The sequence below is a fragment of the Ovis canadensis genome, chromosome 2, assembly GCF_042477335.2.
Source record: "Ovis canadensis isolate MfBH-ARS-UI-01 breed Bighorn chromosome 2, ARS-UI_OviCan_v2, whole genome shotgun sequence".
NCBI classification, from domain to species: Eukaryota; Metazoa; Chordata; class Mammalia; order Artiodactyla; family Bovidae; genus Ovis; species Ovis canadensis.
The window spans coordinates 96,312,018-96,333,513 of NC_091246.1; the positions used below are offsets into that span (position 1 = coordinate 96,312,018).

Here is a 21,496-nt window from a genome sequence, read left to right on the forward strand (position 1 = left end):
GTAGGTGAAATGAATCAGAAGTACAAGGAGCTAAAAAAGAGGGAGGAAAATATGGACAGTAAGTGATAATCTTAGAGATGTGAAAATATTATATTCTCAGATAGTTGTTCATTTATACTAAATCAGAGATCTCACTTTGGGGTGATACAGTGACTAATAGTAAGTGCAGAAGTGTGGACATTCAAAGCATTTGACTTGAAGTATTACTAAATATCTAGCATAGTTTAGGGATGGGTAGAGAATTATAGAAAGATTTTGTACATGTGTATACGTGTGTATGATTATATGTTAGGGATAGATTCTAAAGCTAATATTTACATTTATAGTCTGTATAAAGAATCTATGGACCACTCGTTGTTTTACATGCCTTGATACCTTTCACCTTTTTTACGCTTTTGATTATACCTATCTCATTATGTATTAGCCCTCACCTCTGATTTTGTTTCTTGGTTCTGTCACTAACTGAAACTTCTGTTGTGGCTTCTCATCCACTTTTTTTTTTTTAATCTGAATTTTAACTTTATAAATAGATCTTCACTTTAACTTATGTTGTACCTTCAAAAGTTTATAAAAATTGACTGTATTAATGATTACTGCTGCTGCTAAGTCACTTCAGTCATGCCTGACTCTGCGATCCTATGGACGGCAGCCCACCAGGCTCCCCCATCCCTGGGATTCTCCAAGCAAGAACACTGGAGTGGGTTGCCATTTCCTTCTCCAGTGCATGAAAGTGAAAAGTGAAAGTGAAGTCCATCAGTCGTGGCCGACTCTTAGCGACCCCATGGACTGTAGCCTACCAGGCTCTTCCGTCCATGGGATTTTCTAGTCTCTTTTAAATTATCATTTTTCTAGAATTTGACATTTTTGTAAGTCTGATGTCAGTTGTTACCTTCATAGAAGCATGTTATAAATCAGTAATGGCCAACTCTGGTTTAACAATATTCCAAGACTACTTTAAAAATCTCAACAAGTACCAAAAGCTACCTCAAAATTGATCTGTTGTTTCATGCAAATAGTAAAATTATTTTAAGTTAATTTTTGGAAGATCCATAGAAATATTTTAAGAATGTAAATAAGAGCAAATTATATACTAATTTTATATTAGAGGAGAAAAAGAATGATTTCTTAGAATATTTATTTGTAATCTTGAATAAATCACTGTTGCTTCTGCTGCTGCTGCTAAGTTGCTTTAGTCATGTCCGACTGTGTGCGACCCCATAGACAGCAGCCCACCAGGCTCCCCCATCCCTGGGATTCTCTAGGCAAGAATACTGGAGTGGGTTGCCATTTCCTTCTCCAATGCATGAAAGTGAAAAGTCAAAGTGAAGTCGCTGAGTCGTGTCCAACTGTTCGCGACTCCATGGACTGCAGCCTACCAGGCTCCTCCGTCCATGGGATTTTCCAGGCAAGAGTACTGGAGTGGGGTGCCGTTGCTTTCTCCAGAATAAACTAAACTTATTTAATTGAGACTATTTTGGCATTATAAGGAAAATGCTCAATTTTCTGGTAAAAAAGGTATAGTAGTATTTTCAGAAGTAAAATTAATGGCCAGTTACAGATGTTAATAATTGTAGCTGTATCAGTGAGATCCTAGTGTAAAACCATAGGAATTTTTCTCATCTCCATCTTATCAGCTGTTGCTTCTCAGCCTGCATTTATAAATATTTAGTGTACTTGTATTAAGATCATAGTAGTTAAACTTTGAAAGTTTGAAAGTATGTAGAAATGTTCTTACTGAGTAATTTAATTTTCCTTGGGTTAAAAAATTAAAGTGATGTTTAAAAATTTGCTTTGAACTTCTAAAAAGTACTTCTCAGACCTACAAATTAGAGCTTATATAGTGTTTAGCTATATCAACAGTAGCCTTTCATCATATGTTTCAATCGACAGCTTTTATTGAGACTTTTGAGGAAACTAAGAACCAGGAACTGGAAAGGAAGGCACAGATAGAAGCCAGCATTATTTCGCTTTTGGAGCACAGTAGTCGAGTAAGTGCCATGTGCCAGTCTTACTGTCCTCATTATTTTTACTGTGGTTACCTTATAAATACAACTAAAAAACCTCAAATGTTCACTATTGTGTAAGAGCGCAGGATACCTAATGAATATCTTGATTCCTCAAAAAATGTTTATTGAGCAGCTACTATTGTGTGGTACCATACTAGGAAAAATATATGATCTCTTTTCAATATTCTAAGTGTTTTAAAAATCCAGTTAGTTCCTATAATAGCATAGTTGAATCTTTCTACAGTGAAATAAAGCAAATATAAAAGAAACAATTCTGAATTTTAATTTAACCTCTCCTTACTGAGAAATCTGACTTTGAATATCATGTTTTCTTTTATAAAATATATATATGTAATGAATGGTGTATTTCAAAACATCCAATCCTTTAGCAGCATTTTTAAAGAGTTTTATTGGAAAGTTAAATCAATGGAATTTTTTTCCACTTTTATGTCTCTGCAAATACAGAATATAAATCGTATGAAACAGATATCCTCTATCACCAATCAAGAGCTGAAAATGATGCAGGATGATCTCAATTTTAAATCTACTGAAATGCAGAAATCACAGAGTACGGCTAGGAATCTGACTTCAGGTGAGAAAACACTGTAGATTTTAATGTCCTTTTTTTCTGTAATGAATTGGAACTTTAAAAATCTGTTATTCTCTTTGATTTTTTTTAAAGACTGAGGATATAATTTATGATTGCCTATTGCTGCAGTCATTCATAGGCTCAGAATTTTGTGTGACTTTCAGATCTGCTTTATAGTAATTCATTCACATATTCTCATTCATTTAACATTTATTGAATATTTGCTCTGTGCCTTTGCTATAATTTGGGTATACAGAGATTTTTAGAACTTGAAATGGCTCAGCTGGAATTCCTTCACCTCTACTAGCTTTGTTTGACTTCACACTCCAGGATATCTGGCTCTAGGTGAGTGATAAGACCATCATGCTTATCTAGGTGAGCAAATTTGGAAAACTCAGCAGTGGCCTCAGTACTGGAAAAGGTTACTTTTCATTCCAATCCCAAAGAAGGGCAATGCCCAAAAATGTTCAAACTACTGCACAATTGCATTAATTCCCATGCCAGCAAGGTAATGCTTAAAATCCTTCAAGCTAGATTTCAATAGTATGTGAACTGAGAACTTCCAGATGTTCAAGCTGGATTTAGAAAAGGCAGAGGAACCAGAGATCAAATTGCCAACATCTGTTGGCTCAAATGCAGGAGACCCCAGTTCGACTCCTGACTCGGGAAGATCCCTGAAGAAGGGATAGGCTACCCACTCCATATGCATGGACTTTTCTGGTCGCTCAGATGGTAAAGCATCCACCTGCAATGTAGGAGACCTGAGTTCAATCCCTGGGTTGGGAAGATCCCCTAGAGGAGGGCATGGCAATCCATTCCAGTATTCTTGCCTGGAGAAGCCCCATGGACAGAGGAGCCTGGTGAGCTATGGTCCATGGAGTAACAAAGAGTCAGCCACAACTGAATAACTAAGCACAGGACACACAGAAAAACCAGGAGAATTCCAGAAAAGCATCTACTTCAGCTTTATTGACTATGCTAAACCCTTGGACTGTGTGGATCACAGCAAACTATGAAATATTCTTAAAGAAATGGGAATACCAGACTACCTTACCTGCCTCCTGAGAAACCTGTATGTAGGTCAAGAAGCAATAGTTAGAACTGGACATGGAGCAGCAGACTGGTTCTAAATTGGGAAAGAAGTACGTCAAGGCTGTATATTGTCACACTGCTTATTTAACAATTATGCAGAGTATATCATGTGAAATGCCAGGCTGGATGAAGTGCATGCTGGAATCAAGATTCTGGGAGAAATACCAATAATCTCAGATATGCAGATGACACCACTCTAATGACAGAAAACGAAGGGGAACTAAAGAACCTCTTGTTGAAGGTAAAAGAAGAGAGGGAAAAAAGCTGGCTTAACATTCAACATTCAAAAAATGAAGATCATGGCATCTGGTCCCATCACTTCATGTCAAATAAATGGGGAAACAATGGAAACAGTGATAGACTTTATTTTCTTGGGTTCTAAAATCACTGTGGATGGCAACTGCAATCATGAGATTAAAAGACACTTGCTTATTGGAAGAAAAGCTGTTGACTAACCCAGACAGAGTGTTAAAAAGCAGAGACTACTTTGGCAACGAAGGTCCATCTAGTCAAAGCTATGGCTTTTGCAGTAGTCATGTATGGATGTGAGAGCTGGACAGTAAAAAAGGAAGAGTGCCAAAGAATCAGTGCCTTTGAACTGTAGCGCTGGAGAAAACTCTTATGAGTCCCTTGGGCAACAAGGAGATCAAATCAGTTAATCCTGAAGGAAATCAACCCTCAGTATTCACTAGAAGGACTGATGTTGAAGCTGAAGCTCCAATTCTTTGGCCACCTGATGCGAAGGGCCAACTTATTGGCAAATATCCTGATGCTGGGGTCAAAAGCAGGAGGAGAAGGGGATGACAGAGGATGAGATGGTTGGATAGTATCACCAACTCAATGGACATGAGTTTGAGCAAATTCTGGGAAGTAGTGAAGGACAGGAAGGTCTGGAATGCTGCAGTCCATGGGGTTGCAAAGAGTCAGACCCAACTGAGCAACTGAACAGCAACAACAGATTTTTTTTTTAAATCCAGTCTATTTCTTCAAGAAACTTTTCAATCTAGTAGAATGACAAATAATTGAAATATAATGAAACAGTACTATGATATAAGCATAAAGAGCAATGGAGGTACACAGGGCTCATATCCCCCTGGTCTTGGGTAATTAGGAGAGGTCCTGCAGGTGGCCATATTTTAATTACAATTAGTCATTATGACTAACATGAGATTAGGGCAGCACTGTCTGAAAGAAATGTAATGCTAGCCACATATATAAATTTCCTAGTAGCCACATTAGAAAAGTAAAAAAGGTGATTGTTAATAATATATTTTGTTTACCCCAGTGTAAAAAGCACATAAAATTTACCATCCAGTAAGTGTACAGTATAGTAAATTATCTGTACATTGTTATGTGACAGATATCTAGAACGTATTCATCTTGCAAAAGTGGTATTTATACCCATTGAACAGCAGCTCCCCACTTTCTCCTCCTCCTAAGCCCTAGCTATCCATAGTCTACTTTCTGTTTGATGATGTTAAACACCTCTTACAAGTGGTATCGTGCATATTTGACTTTGTGTTACTGGTTTAGTTCATTTATCATAATGTTTCTCAAAGTTCATCTGTGTTGTGACATGTGACAGGATTTCCTTTTTTTGAAGGCTGGAAAATATTCTGTACTGTGGTAACTACCACATTTTCATTATTCATTCATTTGTTGACATTTAGGTTGTTTCTACCCCAAGGCTATTGTGAATCATACTTCAATGAACATGAGTGTACAAATATCTCTTCACAATCGTCTTTCAGCTGTTTTGGATGTATACAACTATGAATATTTTTACACCTTTATTTTCTGTTTTTCATAAGCTGAAGTATTTTATGTTTAATTATTTCATCTAAGAAACTTCCATTTTGTGTTTTAAACCATAGTTTAAAATTTTTCATTATCTAAGGTCAGTATTAATTCAACAAGGTTTTGCCTCCTTTAAGCTATCTTTATATAAGAAATATACATTTTTAAAGAGTAAATATCAGAACTAGCAAATGAATTCAATAATCATAACTTAGTATTCCTTTCATATTTTTATATTTTGTGTTTACATTTCTTTTAAAAGCCTAGTTAATAAAAAAAAATGAGAACTAGTTTCAATGGAGATACAAATCCAGTTTATTACTCTGATAAGGGTTTTACTGAAAATTTCCCTTTTAAAGCTTGAATTATCTCACCCCTACAATTAATTTCATTTTCTGTGCTCAGTTACTTTTTTAAAAAAACTTTTTATTTTGTATTGGGGTATAGCCAGTTGTGATAGTTTCAGGTGAACAGGTGAACAGAGAAGGAACTCAGCCATACAGATACGTGTATCCATTCTCCCCCAAACTCCCCTCCCATCCAGGCTACCACATAACACTGAGCAGAGTTCCATGTGCTATACAGTAGGTCCTTGTTGGTTATCCATTCTAAATATTAATACAGCAGTATTGTACTCAGATGTTTTCAAGTGTTAATTTAAGCCATGCATATACATTGTCTTTTTAATTGTTCCTTAACATCATCCCCAGTAAGAAACTTCTATCTGGAGATCACCATAAGAGGTTTAGAATATTATGATTCAGCTTTCAGAGATAATGAATTTTAAATCCCCTTTTTGTGAACTGCCTTCCTTTGGCCCTTGAAGTTCTAATTGGAACTCACCTAATTTTCTTGGTGTACTCTATGTTTCTTAATGGGGCAAATTGCTCCCAAGGGGGAAAATTACTTCTTGGGAGGAAGGTAAAATTTTAGACACTAATTATAATGGTTTGTCGCCCTCCAAAGGGTCATTGTACATAAACAGATATACATCTGTTATATAAAAACTTCATGGGAGGTGACTAGGGAAACAGTAGTCTACAAACGGTTCCTTTGGGGGACAACAATGCAAAAAAAAAGATTAAGAAGCACTGATAAACTGCATGAGTGAAGAGGCAAGGAACCTGTCAGCAATAGTTTTTATTTATATTTTTGGAAAGGAAACACCAGAGAATAAACAAATCCTCTGATGGCAGAATATTTCAGGAACATTTCCCCAGGTCAAAGTGGCTCCTTCTGAGATTTTGCTACTATGTACACACTGCTTGGTAAACTTTTCAACTTCATAGCATATCAGAAGGAACTAGTCTGCATCCTCTTCCTGTCTCTTCTCTTGGAGAAGGTTTTAGCTTTTCATGGGGACCTGCTGTTAAAGGAAGATAAACTTTATACCAACCAACCATTTTCTCCCTTTCTTTAGGAAAAGCAGTATATGTAGTTTTTAAGTGTATCTCCCTAATATATCTTTAAATTAAACTTGTAGTTAGATTTATATAGCTTTTTACTGAACAGTGAAAATATACAAACTGAGTACATTTCCTATTTGGAACATTGAAATACCATAAGCCTCAGTGACTTTGATTCAGTGCTTTGATTCTCATCTTAACTATTTCCAACCCTAGTAGAAATATTAATCCAACAAAACGAAAGCCCTCTCAACAACACTTAAGTCCATGTGTATCTTATAAAATAAAAAATGTCAATATTGTTGAGCCTTTAGATTCTTTAAAGGGACAGAGGAAATGTTCACATTTAATTATACCAACTTAGGACAAATTTGGTTGGTAATAACCTTGTTAAATCAGTGTCTTCTGAAGCTTTTTTTTTTTTTTTTTTACTGTTTGGTATTTAATATCCTGTGTGATTTTGGCATAAGAATAAGCTATGAGTCATTCAATTCTTGAACATATTTTTATTATGTCACCTTCCAGGTATATTTTAATCTTTCTGATTTTTTAGGTAGTAGAGAAAGGTTTAATAGCAGCTTTATATTTAATTTTTCTATTAGGCAATCTGTATAGATAATAAAAATTAATTCCAAGTAAATTTTGATAAATCTTACATGAAAAAACCAAGTTACTTACCCATTGCCTGCCCTGTATAAGAGAGACATCCTGGTAAGAAGTGCCAGAAATCTGTATATAAATGCCAACCAGATACTTCTCTGACTACTGAAATGTATGTGCATAGAGTAGACTTTATGGGACCTAAGGAAAAAGCAGAATTTGAAAGAACTGAATGCAGAGATTTCAGATGCTATGTACTCCAAAGGAGAAAAGTTTAGAGTTTTATTAATTTCAGCAAAGTTAATTGTTCATTTATAATATAAATCAACACTCTTCAAAAGAATAGAATATGGAGTCTCTAACATCATTTAAAATGTCCATTATACCATAAAAAATTTAATAATGTAAAAAAAGAAGAAAATGTAAGTCAAGAGAAAAAGCAGTCACTATATACTGAACCTGAGATAATCCAGATATTGAAATGAAAAGGACTTTAAAAGTTATAAGCATATTTAAGGGCTTGAGGAAAATGAAATCATACTAAATGAACAGGTGGAGAATCCCACAAAGAAATGAAAATAACAAAAAAAGAACCAACTGAAAATTCTAGAGATGAAAATACAACTAAAATGAAAAAAATCACTGACCTAACGGAAGATAGAAGACAATTGGAAAAAAAAAATCAGTGAACTTAAAAGATAAATAAATAGAAATTAACCTGAAGAAGGAGAAAAAAAGAGAAGAGCCTACATGATCTGTGGGACAATTTCAAGCAGTCTAATTTACATGTAATTGGAGTCCCAAAAAGAAAAGAGAGACAGAGAATGGGAGAGAAAAGATAGTTGGAAAATGGCTGAAATTTTTCTGAATTTGATGAAAAAAATTGTACAGACCTAGGTCAAGAAGCAACAGTTAGAACTGGACATGGAACAACAGACTGGTTCCAAATAGGAAAAGGAGTATGTCAAGGCTGTATATTGTCACCCTGCTTATTTATCTTACATGCAGAGTACATCATGCGAAATGCCTGGCTGGATGAAGCACAAGCTGGAATCAAGATTGCCGGGAGAAATATCAATAACCTCAGATATGCAGAAGACACCACCTTTATGGCAGAAAGTGAAGAAGAACTAAAGAGCCTCTTGATGAAAGTGAAAGAGGAGAGTGAAAAGTTAGCTTAAAACTCAACATTCAGAAAACGAAGATCATAGCATCTGGTCCCATCACTTCAGGGCAAATAGATGGGGAAACAGTGGAAACAGTGTTAGACTTTATTTTGGGGGGCTCCAAAATCACTGCAGATGGTGACTGCAGCCATGAAATTAAAAGATGCTTACTCCTTGGAAGGAAAGTTATGACCAACCTAGACAACATATTCAAAAGCAGAGACATTACTTTGTCAACAAAGGTCCATCTAGTCAAAGTATGGTTTTTCCAGTAGTCATGTATGGATGTGAGAATTGGACTGTGAAGAAAGCTGAGCACCAAAGAATTGATGCTTTTGAGCTGTGGTATTGGAGAAGACTCTTGAGAATCCCTTGGACTGCAAGGAGATCCAGCCAGTCCATCCTAAAGAACAGTCCTGGGTGTTCATTGGAAGGACTGATGTTGAAGCTGAAAATCCAATACTTTGGCCACCTGATGCAAAGAGCTGACTCATTTGAAAAGACCCTGATGCAGGGAAAGATTGACGGCAGGAGGAGAAGGGGATGACAGAGGATGAGATGGCTGGATGGCATCACTGACTCAATGGACATGAGTTTGGGTAAACTCTGGGAGTTGGTGATGGACAGGGAGGCCTGGCGTGCTGCAGTTCATGGGGTTGCAAAGAGTTGGACACGACTGACCAACTGAACTGAATTGAAGAAGCCCGTCAAACCCCCAAAAAGTTTAATATAAAAACTGCTCACCTAAGCACATCATCGTGACTGCTGAAATGCAACAATAAAGAGTAAACAATAAAAGGAGCCAGAGAAAAATAATATGTATATACAGGGAATGATACATCCCAGTCATTCTGAATTTTGTATTTTACTCTGAAATATGTTACTTTTAATATAAAAATCTTCTGTCCCTAAATATAATTATTTTTAGCAGGATGTTGTGTTTGGCTTTTGATATTCTGAAATACCAATCCCAAGGAAGGGCAGTGCCAAAGAATGTTCAAACTACTGCACAATTGCATTCTTTTCACATGCTAGCAAAGTAATGCTCAAAATCCTACAAGCTAGGCTTCAACAGTGCATGAATCGAGAATTACCAGATATACAAGCTGGATTTAGAAAAGGCAGGGGAGCCAGAGATCAAATTGCTAATATCTGTAGAATCATAGAAAAAGCAAGAGAATTCTAGAAAAACATCTACTTCTGCTACATTCTGTATGCTAAAGCCTTTGACTGTGTGGATGACAACAAACTGGAAAATTCTTCATGAGATGGGAATACCAGACCACCTTGCCTACTTCGTGAGAAACTCTATGCAGGTCAAGAGGCAATATTTAGAACCAGCCATGGAACAACTGACTGATTCCAAATTGGAAAAGGAGTATGTCAAGACTGTATATTGTCATCCTGCTTATTTAACTTCTGTGCAGCGTACATCATGTGAAATGCCAAGCTGCATGAAGGACAGACTGGAATCAAGACTGCCGGGAGAAATATCAGTAACATCGAATATACAGATGACACCACCCTTATGGCAGAAAGTGAAGAGGAACTAAAGAGCTTCTTGATGAAGGTGAAAGAGGAGAGGGGAAAAGCTGGCTTAAAACTCAACATTCAAAAAACAGAGATCATGGCATTCAGTCTCATCACTTCATGTCAGATAGATGGGGAAACAGTGGAAACAGTGACAGAGTATTTTCCTGGGCTCCAAAATCACTGCAGATGGTGACTCCAGCCATGAAGTTAAACTTGCTCCTTGGAAGAAAAGCTATGACAAACCTATACTATAGTGTATTAAAAAGCAGAGACATTACTGACAAAGGTCCATCTAGTCAAAGCTACGGTTTTTCCAGTAGTCATGTATGGAAGTAAGAGTTGGATCATAAAGAAGGCTGAGTGCCAAAGAACTGATGCTTTTGAGCTGTGGTGTTGGAGAAGACTCTTGAGAGTCACTTGAACAGCAAGGAGATGAAACCAGTCAGTCCTAAAGGAAATCAGTCCTGAATATTCATTGGAAGGACTGATACTGAAGCTGAAGCTCCAGTTCTTTGGCCACTTGATGTGAAGAGCCAACTCAATGGAAAAGACCCTGATGCTGGGAAAGATTGAAGGCAGGAGAAGGGGACAACAGAGGACGAGATGGTTGGATAGCATCACCGACTCAATGGACATGAGTCGACTCAATGGACTCTGGGAGTTGGTGATGGACAGGGAAGTCTGGCATACTACAGTCCATGGGGCTGCAAAGAGTTGGACATGACTGAGCGACTGAACAACAACAGCTCTGAAATACCACTATATTTTTGGGTGGGAGGTATTCATATCCCTACTTTAAAATAGAGGAAAGATGAACATAAAATATTCTATGAAACTGTATTACTGTATGCCTCTACAAATTAGTAACTACAGTATGTATCAGATTATTCCCATGCCAGTCTCTGGCAATACAGGAGAGAGGAAACTGGCAAATTCAAACCAGGTTTGAATTCAGATTTCTTCATCTTGATATACAGGACATATATTTCAATTCCATTTTAGTATTTGGTTTTGAGTTACCTGGAATAAAATTTCCAGAACAATGGATGATGCCTGGGGAAAGAAGCCTGAAATAGTGTTGCAGGAAGGAGGACTCCTTCCAGGGCCCGAAACTGGGCTCTTGTCTAACACTCAGAAATGAATTATCCGAGGAGACACATGTGCTGACAAAGCAAGAGATTTTATTGGGAAAGGGCACCCGGGTGGAGAGCAGTTGGGTAAGGGAACCCAGGAGAACTGCTCTGCCATGTGGCTCACAGTGTCAGGTTTTATGGTGATGGGATTAGTTTCTGGGTGGTCTTTGGCCAATCATTCTAATTCAGAGTCTTTCCTGGTGGCGCACACATCGCTCAGCCAAGATGGATGCTAGCGAGAGGGATTCTGGGAAGTGGACGGACGTGAGGTGTCTCCTTTAGACCTTTCCTGAACTCTTCCAGTTGGTGGTGGCTTATTAGTTCCATATTCCTTATCAGGATCTCCTGTCATAAAACAACTCATGCAAATAGTTACTATGGTGCCTGGCCAGGGTGGGCGGTTTCAATCAGTGTGCTTCCCCTAACAACTCCCTCCTGAGAGACTTCATACTCAAGATACTTCTTGCGAATTGGGGCAGAGGTCTCTTTCTTCTATAACTTCTTCCTGCTGTGCATGGGCGTAGCCCTGCCTAGCAGAGCAGAAGTCTCTCTCTACCTGATCTAAGTTGGGGTGTTCCACATCTGAAACCAGCTTCCACCCTTGTAGTAACAGCGATTTAGTTTGAAACTGCTGGAGTCTGCTGGAAATAAACTTTGTAAGGAGTTGGAGTATACAGGGGCCAAATAGGAGGCCTAATAAGATAGTTACCACTGGACCCATGAATGGTAGGAGCCAAGAAGGGAAAGAAAGAGAACGCCATACACTTGTTGAACGCAATTCCCAGATCTTTGTGGCCTGTTCCAAAAGCCCCTTGATATCTTCTTGGACCTGCCCAGACTGGTTGTAATAAAAACAGCATTCTTTAGATAGAGACAAGTGCCCCCCGTCCTGCAGTCAGTAAATCTAGGGCCCGACGATTTTGTAAGACCATTGTGGCTAGGGAGTCTAACTGGGATTGTAGGCATTGGAGGGTCCTCGCCGTTTTTTCTGTGGTTACAGCAGTGTTGGTAGAAAGCTGCTGAAATTTATGTAAAGAAGTTCCCCCCATGGCAGCTCCTGTCAAACCAGCAGTCAGTCCTAATGCCAGGAAAAGAGGGGTAAGTATTACCGCACGACATATCCTCTGATTGGTATATACTGGTAAAGGCAAGGAGGTATTACTCCAGGCCAGATCTATGTGGGGTGTAACATACCCTAAGGAGCAAGTTCCTGACCAAAAAGGTGGTAGGGATAAATAAGCTTTATCCCCACATATGAAATAGACACCATGACTGGGTTTAAGCTGGGCAGCAAAATGGGTTTGCCAAAGAGGAACAGGATTTCCATCTGCCTTACAACTGGAACATGTTATAATGGAACAGGGGCAGTCTCTTAGTAGCTGGGAGGAGACTGTCACTCCACTTGCTGCAAAACCGGCAGCAGTGAGGGCATTTAGGAAGGGATTCAAGTGTTGTGAGGCATCCTGGGTTCTGTCCTCAAGGTAGAGAGCATTTCCTTTAGGCTCCCACCATAGGGTTAGGTTTTCAGGGGTGGGTACCCCTACAAGGGAGTAACCAGGGTCAGGGTTGCCTGCCCGATTTAGAAACCAGGATGACCAGGTGTGGTTCTTTGGTCGTCCAGAATAGAACATGGATTTTCGAGACTGGTTAATAGCATTCGAGGAGAGCCTCATGTTTGGGGATAGGTATAGTGTGTCAGTTCTGCCAGAACCTCTAGTTCCCAGACTTTGGGCTAAATCATAATACCCTAGTGAAATTTCTAGGTCCCGGTTTTTCCCATCAGTTTCAACAGTGAAAGTCACCGCACATTGTGAGTTGCCTAGATTTCCCACTGACACCCCTGTCAGGGAGTCGCTTTTTAGACAGATAGGGAAGGTCACTTGGGGAATGTTAGTCAAGAGAGAAAATAAGGGCTCAGGTGGGATTGCAGATGTTATTGAGGGGGTAAATATAGACAGTTGTTGCTGATACCAATGCATGAATTTTTTTCCCCTTTTTCCCAAAAGGCCATACCATGACCAGATGGGGTGCGCTGGGTAACAGCATGTAGCTCAGCTGGAAGAGTGGGCCACTGATACCCTGGGACAGGTTGGACATATCCCCAACTTCTGCCATTAATGCAGATCCAGCAGGGGCTGGTTAGGTTGAGTCGAGAAGCAGTGTGGTTTGCAAGTGTATATGCCTCGTTTAGGGAGAGATTAATAGCCATACAGGGAGATATGATTAGAAAGAGGAAGAACATCATATGATGCATTTTTACTTATCTGAAGGAGAGTTGATGTGGTTCCACCTGAACAAGAGTCTGAGATCTTCAACAGGTTCACAGGAATAGTTGTCCTCTGGTTTTGGAGTCTCAGTCCCCGTCCCCCACTCCTGTAGGCCATAGGGTTTTATTCTAGAATTGTGGACCCAGGCAGATAGACCCTTCACTTTTACAGCAGTTGAGGTTACTAGGACAACCTGATATGGTCCTGTCCATTTCTTGGACAACTGGCTTGGACTCCCTTTTTCTTGCCAGGTCTTTACTAATACGTGGTCCCCCGGCTCTACCTGGGGATTTTTCAAGTTTTCCTGTGGTCTAGGGAGGATCTGTTCTCCATATCATTGGAGTTCTTGTTGAAAACTTCCCAAATCAATTATATGTTTTAAGAGAGTATTGGTGTCCTCATCAAAAAACAAATCAGAAGTTAGGAATAGACATCCATACATCGTTTCATAAGGGCTTAATAATAGTGGCCGTTTGGGGGCTGTCCATACCCTCATGAGGGCTGTAGGTAGCATATGGATCCACTTATTATGTTTCTTGACATAGCTTGGCCAGAGCCCTTTTAAGAGTCTAGTTGGCTTTCTCTACCTTTCCCGAAGCCTGAGACCTCCAAGATGAGTGGAGGCGGTATTTTATGCCTAAGCATGCAGCCAGATTCTGGGATATCGTGACTGTAAATGAGGGCCCATTGTCACTCTGAAGTGATCGAGGCAACCCAAACCTAGGTACTGTCTCCTTCAGCAGAGCTTTACAGACTTCTGTGGCTCGCTGTTAGTAGGGAGCACTTCAATCCATCCTGTGAACGTGTCAATAAAGACTAGCAAATAAGAAAACCCTTGGGTCTTTGGCATAGCTGTAAAATCCATCTGCCAGTCCTCTCCTGGGTATGATCCCTGATGTTGGACAAGTTTAAGACCTGTGTAACAACCTTAGCCAACTGGGGATGGTAGAGAATAGGCTTGAGCAAGATTTCCAGATTCTCTTCCAAAATGGGTACTTTTTTGTAAGGAGTTAATAATTTTCCAAACCTGAGAGTCACGGAGTATTACTTGGGCCTGAACAGTCTGAAACCACCCATGTGACCGAATCCCCCAGCCCCGCTCAGCATATCAGGAATGTTCCTCTGGGGTATAATCTGGAGTCAGAGTTTTCTTGGGGAAAAGGGGGCAGATAGCAGTGACAGGGGTAGCTTCCCTAGCAGCTCATTTTGCCTCCTGATCAGCTTTTCTATTTCCCTGGGCCTCCTCTTCTTGCCCCTTCTGGTGACCTTTACAGTGGATGACAGCTAATTTTGCAGGAAGTTTGCCTCCAGGAGCCTGAGAATGAGCTCTTTGTGTTTAATAGGAGAGCTTCGAGCACTGAGCATCCTTCTTTCCTTCCAAATTGCTGCATGGGCGTGCACATTAATCCTCTTTCCTTCCCCTAATTCCAAAGCTCTTGTCAGGGCAAAAAGTCCAGCTTTCTGGGCTGAGGTGTCTGAAGGAAGAGACCCACTTTCCTTAGTTTCTTCTGGGCTCACTACAGCATTTCCTGCTTTTCCCTCTCCCTTTTCTACAAAACAACTGCCATCTGTGTACCATTTTTCCTCTGGGTCAGATAAAGGTGTCTCTGATAGGTCCAGGCGAGAAGAGTATAACTTGTCTATGATTTGCATGCATTGGTGATCCAAAGGGTAAGTAGGGGGATCTGGCAGTAAGGTGGCTGGGTTTAAAGTCTGACAGACCCTCAACTTTATTTCTGGAGTGTCAAGGAGGAGAGCTTGGTATTGGGTGATCCTTCCTCCTGTCATCTACCTATTCCCTTTAGTTTCCAAGACTGCTTGCACCTGGTGAGGCGTATACACTGTGGTGGGCTGACCCAGGGTCAGCTTAGATGCCTCCTTAACCATAAGAGCGGTGGCCGCTACTGCCCGGAGGCAAGTGGGCCATCTTCTGGCCATCTCATCTAGTTGTTTTGAGAGATAAGCCACGGGTTGTAATACAGGCCCCATCATTTGTCCTAATATCCCAAGAGCAGTTCCTATCCTTTCAGAAACATAAAGCTTGAAAGGCTTTTCCAGGTTTGGGAGGCCTAAAGCTGGGGCTGTAGTGATAGACTCTTTTAGGGCATTAAAGGCCACCTTGCAGGTCTCATCCCAGTCGAGTGGCTCTTCCTCTTTCCCTCTTAACTTTTCATACAGGGGTCAGGCCAGATTGCCATAATTAGAAATCCAGATCCTGCAAAACCCAGTCATTCCTAAAAATCCCCTAAGCTGTTTTTTTGTTTGGGAGTATGGGGTATTTAAGATAAGGGATTTCTTCTGGGGGTCAAGCATTCTTTTTCCTTCCATAGTTATAAGTCCAAGGTATTTTACTTGGGTTAAGCTAATCTGAGCTTTCTTGGGGGAGACTTGATAGCCCTTTTCATACAGGAAATTTAGAGTTTTAATAGTGTCCCTTTGAGAGCTGGTAAAATCTGGACTAGCTATGAGTAAGTCATCCACATATTGTATTAGATTGCTGTTTATTAAAGTTAATTCCCTTAGTTCTCTCCCCAAGGAAGTCCCGAAAATATGAGGGCTGTCCCTAAACCCTTGTGGTAGTCAAGTCCAGCAGATTTGTATGACCTCCCTTGTTTCCAAGTCCCGCCACTCAAAAGCAAAGAGTTTTTGGGATTCAGGATGGAGAGGAATGCAAAAGAAGGCATCTTTAAGATCAAAGACTGAGACGTACTTAGCATTTCCTGGGACTTGGGATAGGAGGGTATACGGATTTGGGACTATGGGGTGGATGGGAACCACAGCTTCATTAACAGCTCTTAGATCCTGGACAAATCGATAAGATCCATCTGGTTTTTTAACAGGCAAGATTGGAGTATTGCAGGGAGACTCACAGGTGATTAGAATTCCAGTATCTCGGTATTTGTTAACTAATGGTGTAAGACCTTCTAAGAGCTTCTGGTTTTAAGGGATATTGTCTTTTCCAGGGGTAGGGAGCATTTGGCTTCAGAAGAATCTTGACTGGTGGAACATTTATGGCTAGACCAGGGCTGGAGATATCCCACACCTGGGGATTGACCTCATCTAAGAAAGGGACAGACTCCTCCTTTTCTACATCTGACTGTAAATATTCAGACACTAGGCAAAGGAAATTATCAACTTCTAGCTTTCCCCAAGTCACTCTGGTCTGGAGGTGGCAAAAATGGTCTCTCGCCAGTAGGGGAGCAGGGCAACCAGGGATGTATAAGAAGGGGTGGGTTCCTTGCCATTTGCCCACCTTACAATGGAGGGGCTTAGTAAAATTTCGGCTTTGGGGTTTTCCATCTACCCCATCACTGTTTTAGTCTGGGAGTTTAAAGGTCCTAATCAGAAAGGAAGAACAGAGAAGGCAGCCCCTGTGTTTAAAAGAAAGTTCACATCCTTACCTTCTATTTTTAGAGTCACCCAAGGGTCGAGAGGAGTAATCTGGACCTCACCATTCGTGGGGGTTTCTCGAGCCGCTGGGCACTGTCAGTCCCGGTCGCCCAGGACTAATACAGAGGGAGCAGGTTTAAGGGTCTCCATACGCCTTCCCTTAGGGCAATATGGGCACTCCCTTTTCCAGTGCCCATCCTCTGTGCAGTAGGCACACTGGGTGTGTCTCAGCCGTGGTGGATTATTAAGATCCTTTTTCCTTCCTTGCTCTCCCCTGGACTCTTGTGTAGTGGCAGGATGAATCAAAGCCAGGATTTTAGCCTGTTGTTGGGCCAAGGCCTGGGTCTGCCTATTCTCCTATCTTTTCGGGCTTCCTTTTGCTCCCTCCTCCTGGTCCCTGTTCAAAAACACCCTATTTGCCTCCTCCACCAAATCAGAAATTGGGGTCTCTGGTGCTTTTCCTAGTTTTTGTTATTTTTTCCTTATGTCTGGGGCTGCCTGGGTTATGAAGGAATGGGCCAACAGGACTCCTCCTTCCATACTTTTTAGATCTGTCTTGTTTAAGTTTTTAAAGGCTTCTGTGAGTCTGCCCCAAAAGCTGGATTTTCATTTTCTTCCTGTGTAACCTCTTTTATCTTACTATAATTAACTTTTCGGACACCCTGGGTCATTCCCTGTAGTAGGCAAGTAATGAGGTGTCTTAAGGATTCCTTTCCTGCCCTTAGGGTCCCAGTCTGGGTCTGTAGAGGGGATTGCCTCTTCAGCAGGGGCCAGACTGACATCTACCCGCTGTCTCTCATCAGCCACTTTTCTAGCCTGATCTAGGATTTGAGCTTTTTCCTCATCATTACAACACTGGGTGAGGATGACCATTATATCCCTCCAGGTGAGGGGGAAGTTAAGGCTAAGACACTCAAATTCATCCTTAAATTTTGGGGGGTTCTCGGAATATGAGCCCAGTTGTTCCTTGCATTGGGTAATGTCTTGCATAGAGAACAGAACATGAACGTGCATAGTTCCCCCCTCCCCGTCTGGTACCTCTCTTAGAGGATGACCTTTCCTTTTCCGGAGGACAAAGCTTACTTGCTGATCGTAACCCCATGGGGGAGGGGACATATGGAGGAGGAGCCGAATCAATGGTGAGTGACTTCCCTTCAGATCCCACGACTTCCAGGCCCAGCCTCATGACTTCCGGGTCTGAGCTCATGACTCCTGGGCCTAGCCTCCTGACTTCCAGGTCCGAGCTCGTGACTCCTGGGCCTAGTCTCCTGACTTCCGGTCCAAGCTCGTGGCTCCCAGGCCTAGCCTCCTGGCTTCCGGGTCCGAGCTCGTGACTCCCAGGTGTGTCTTACCCTTCTTTCCCCCGTGACTTCTCTGCTGAAGAGGAGGTGGTCAAGAGAAGGTCAAGGGGCTCTTCTGTTTCAGACCTTGCTGAAAGGATTTTGGAAGAGCATTTATCAAAGTCCTCAAGCTTATATTTTCCCTTTTTCCTGGAGTCCTGGTAGAGGGCCATAAAGGCCTGGACATAGGGAACCTCCTTGTATTTACCCTCGCATTTGCAGTATAGACTGAGCTGTGAAATGGTGGTATCCAAGTGATCCCGACTGGGGCCATTTTTTCCCCTCCTTCCAGGCAGTAAGTAGGCCAGTATTGAGTGCAGTATTTGATAAGTTTTTTCTTTTTTAGCCCTTCTAGTTGGTATCCCTCCTAGTGGGCCAAAAGACAACCCAGCGGGGTGTCTAAAGGAAAGCTAGGCTTATTACCCATTTTAGTGACAGTATAGTTTATATCTCATTCCCAGGGGACGAGTATTGGGGTGGATGCCCCTATATCTGACTTTAGAGAGATTGTAAGCTCTCTTCTGGTCCCAAATTGCCTGATTGTATATGCGCCAAAGGAAATGTTCAGTAGTAAGCACAGTCAGTGGTGCTGTAGGACTGGTCCTGAAAGGTGAATTGACCCCTAAGGATGTGTCTCAGTTCAGTTCAGTCGCTCAGTCCTGTCCGACTCTTTGCAACCCCATGAATCGCAGCACGCCAGGCCTCCCTGTCCATCACCATCTCCCGGAGTTCAATCAGACTCATGTCCATCAAGTCCGTGATGCCATCCAGCCATCCCATCCTCGGTCGGTCCCCTTCTTCTTCTGCCCCCAATCCCTCCCAGCATCAGAGTCTTTTCCAATGAGTCAACTCTTTGCATGAGGTGGCCAAAGTACTGGAGTTTCAGCTTCAGCATCATTCCCTCCAAAGAAATCCCAGGGTTGATCTCCTTCAGAATGGACTGGTTGGATCTCCTTGCAGTCTAGGGTGTTTTCACCCAAGACCAAGTGTGACTATACTGAACCCCGTCAGTCACTTCCACGTGGAAGCACTCAGCCAAATGCTCAATTAAATGGCTGAATTTATAGAAACAGGGCACCCAATGGAGGGCTTCTAATGCCCGATTGTCTCCCCAAGAACAGAAAGCACAATTGATGGGGAGCAGAGAGCGTAGCCTCTCAGAAAATCTCTTGCAAAGACCCAGAACTTCAGGTCCAAGTATCAACAGACAGAGTGAATGGAAATAACTTGGGTCTTCATAGAGAGAAAAAGAGGCAAGGTTGAGAGAGAAGGAGTGGGAAAAGACAAAAGGTATAACAGTGCGGGGAGAGAAAGAGGAAAAAGAAAAAAAAAGGGGGTGGCCTTACAGACGTCTCCTGCCACCTACAGATATCCAGGTGTTAACGGGACTTTTCCCTGGGTCTCCAGAGAAGGGAGGGCTGGAACTCGGCCCTACCAGAAATCAGAACCAGAGTTCGAGTTCTCTGCCAAGAGGTGATCAGTCTCCAATCCTCAGCTCAGGTTGAGGCCCTTCGACCAGACTCCTGCGTCCAGGACCGGGGGTCTAGAAAAATAGGATGGGATAGCTTGAAAGGAGGGGGTGAGATAAAAGGGGGTCAACAAAATCTCTTGTTCCTTACCCGGTCGGGGCACCCTGGCCAGTTGTCTGCATCAGGAGGAGACCAGGGACAAACGAGTCCCAGTTGAGGCTGCTGGGTCAGATCCGTCGGCAGGCAAGCTGGTCCTGGAGTACCCCGAGCGGTCTGGATGTCAGCCCCAGTAAAAGTGGAGGTGTCCCTTCATGGTCGCCAGTTGTTGTAGGAAGGGGGGACCCCTACTGGACAAATTGGTCAGGTATTACTGTTCCTCTTTGCATAGCTCACTGTAGCTCATAGAGGCGTTTTGGGTCATAAAGCGATGTTTGTTATCTTAAAAATGAATATTTCATAAAGATGATGATAATATCACTCAGCACCAAAGCTTGACTGGTTGTTGACCTTGGGCAGTTACCTTTCTAAGCTTTTTGTTGTTATTCAGTGGCTAACTCATGTCTGACTCTTTGCATCCCAATGGACTGTAGCATGCCAGGCTCCCCTGTCCTCCAGGATCTTCAGGAATTTGCTTAAATTCATGTCCATTGATGTCTAATCATCTCATCCTCTACTGCCCCTTTCTCCTTTTACCTTCAGTAGTTTCCTTATATAGTAACATTTACCCCTTCCACCCTATCTCAAGGCTGTTATGAAAAGTAAATCAGATAATATATAAAGCCAGGTACTTTCCAGGTTCTCAGTAATATTGGTTTCCTTCTTTTCCCTTTAAAAAAGAGACTTTTAAAGCCAGCATCACAAAGTTAAGTCTCTGAAATAGAGAAAGTAGGTATTATTAATATTTAATTCTACCAGAATGGAATTTTTAAAAATACTATTTTCTGGTTATAAATGTAATTCATAGTCATTATAGAGGATTTAGGAGAGATATAAGCAAGCATAAATAAAAAGTAAAAATATAATCCTACTATCAAAAGTTTATTACTATTAAAATTTTGGTATCCTTTTAGTCTTTTTTCTGTATTTTCTTGGGGGAAAAAACGTTTCCCAAGTATTTTCTGTCCAGCTATTCCTCTCTTTCAAAGGTTTCACAGCCAGATTTCTTAAAATAATCTCACTCTTGGTTCCATTTCTTTATATAAAAATCTGTTCTCAGGAGATATATACCCAGGTTCTCCTGGTCAGTAAATGCAACACATATTTATACAGTATTGTAAAGTAAAATAAAGTAAAAATAAAAATTTAAATCAAGTTTAAAAAAAAGTCTCTAATATTCTGCACTGCAATCCACTCCTTTATTCTTGAAATGTTTTTTCCCCATGACTTCTGACTTTTCTTTTATTTCTTTGGTCACTTCTTATTCTATATGGATCCTTCATGTTAATTTAGTCTTTAAAAATTTAGTATTTTTGTAAGTGCAGTCATGAATCGTTTTCTCTTGATGATTTCAACCATTCCCATAGCTTCAGGTGCCATGTCAGTGCTGATAGTTTTAGAAACTGTGTCTTCTGATCTCACATTTTTCTCTGGGCTTTCAACCCATATTTCTCTATATGGGCATATTTACTTATCTTTATTTGTATGTTTTTGAGGTTTCTCAAACTGAACAAATCCTAAATCACTTTCAATGTATCATCTCTCCCTTCTA

The 21,496-nt window shown here is 41.0% G+C and overlaps 1 protein-coding gene across 2 annotated transcripts in view; it reads left to right on the plus strand.

The window, feature by feature from the left end:
- The window catches only part of IFT74 (intraflagellar transport 74), a 103,615-nt gene that overhangs the window by 72,830 nt on the left and 9,289 nt on the right, over positions 1-21,496 (plus strand). For both annotated transcript variants that reach the window (XM_069574152.1, XM_069574151.1), the window contains 3 exons: positions 5-58; positions 1,891-1,988; positions 2,472-2,598. In XM_069574152.1, coding sequence (XP_069430253.1) covers positions 5-58; positions 1,891-1,988; positions 2,472-2,598 — 279 coding nt within the window. The remainder of the gene's footprint in view (positions 1-4; positions 59-1,890; positions 1,989-2,471; positions 2,599-21,496) is intronic.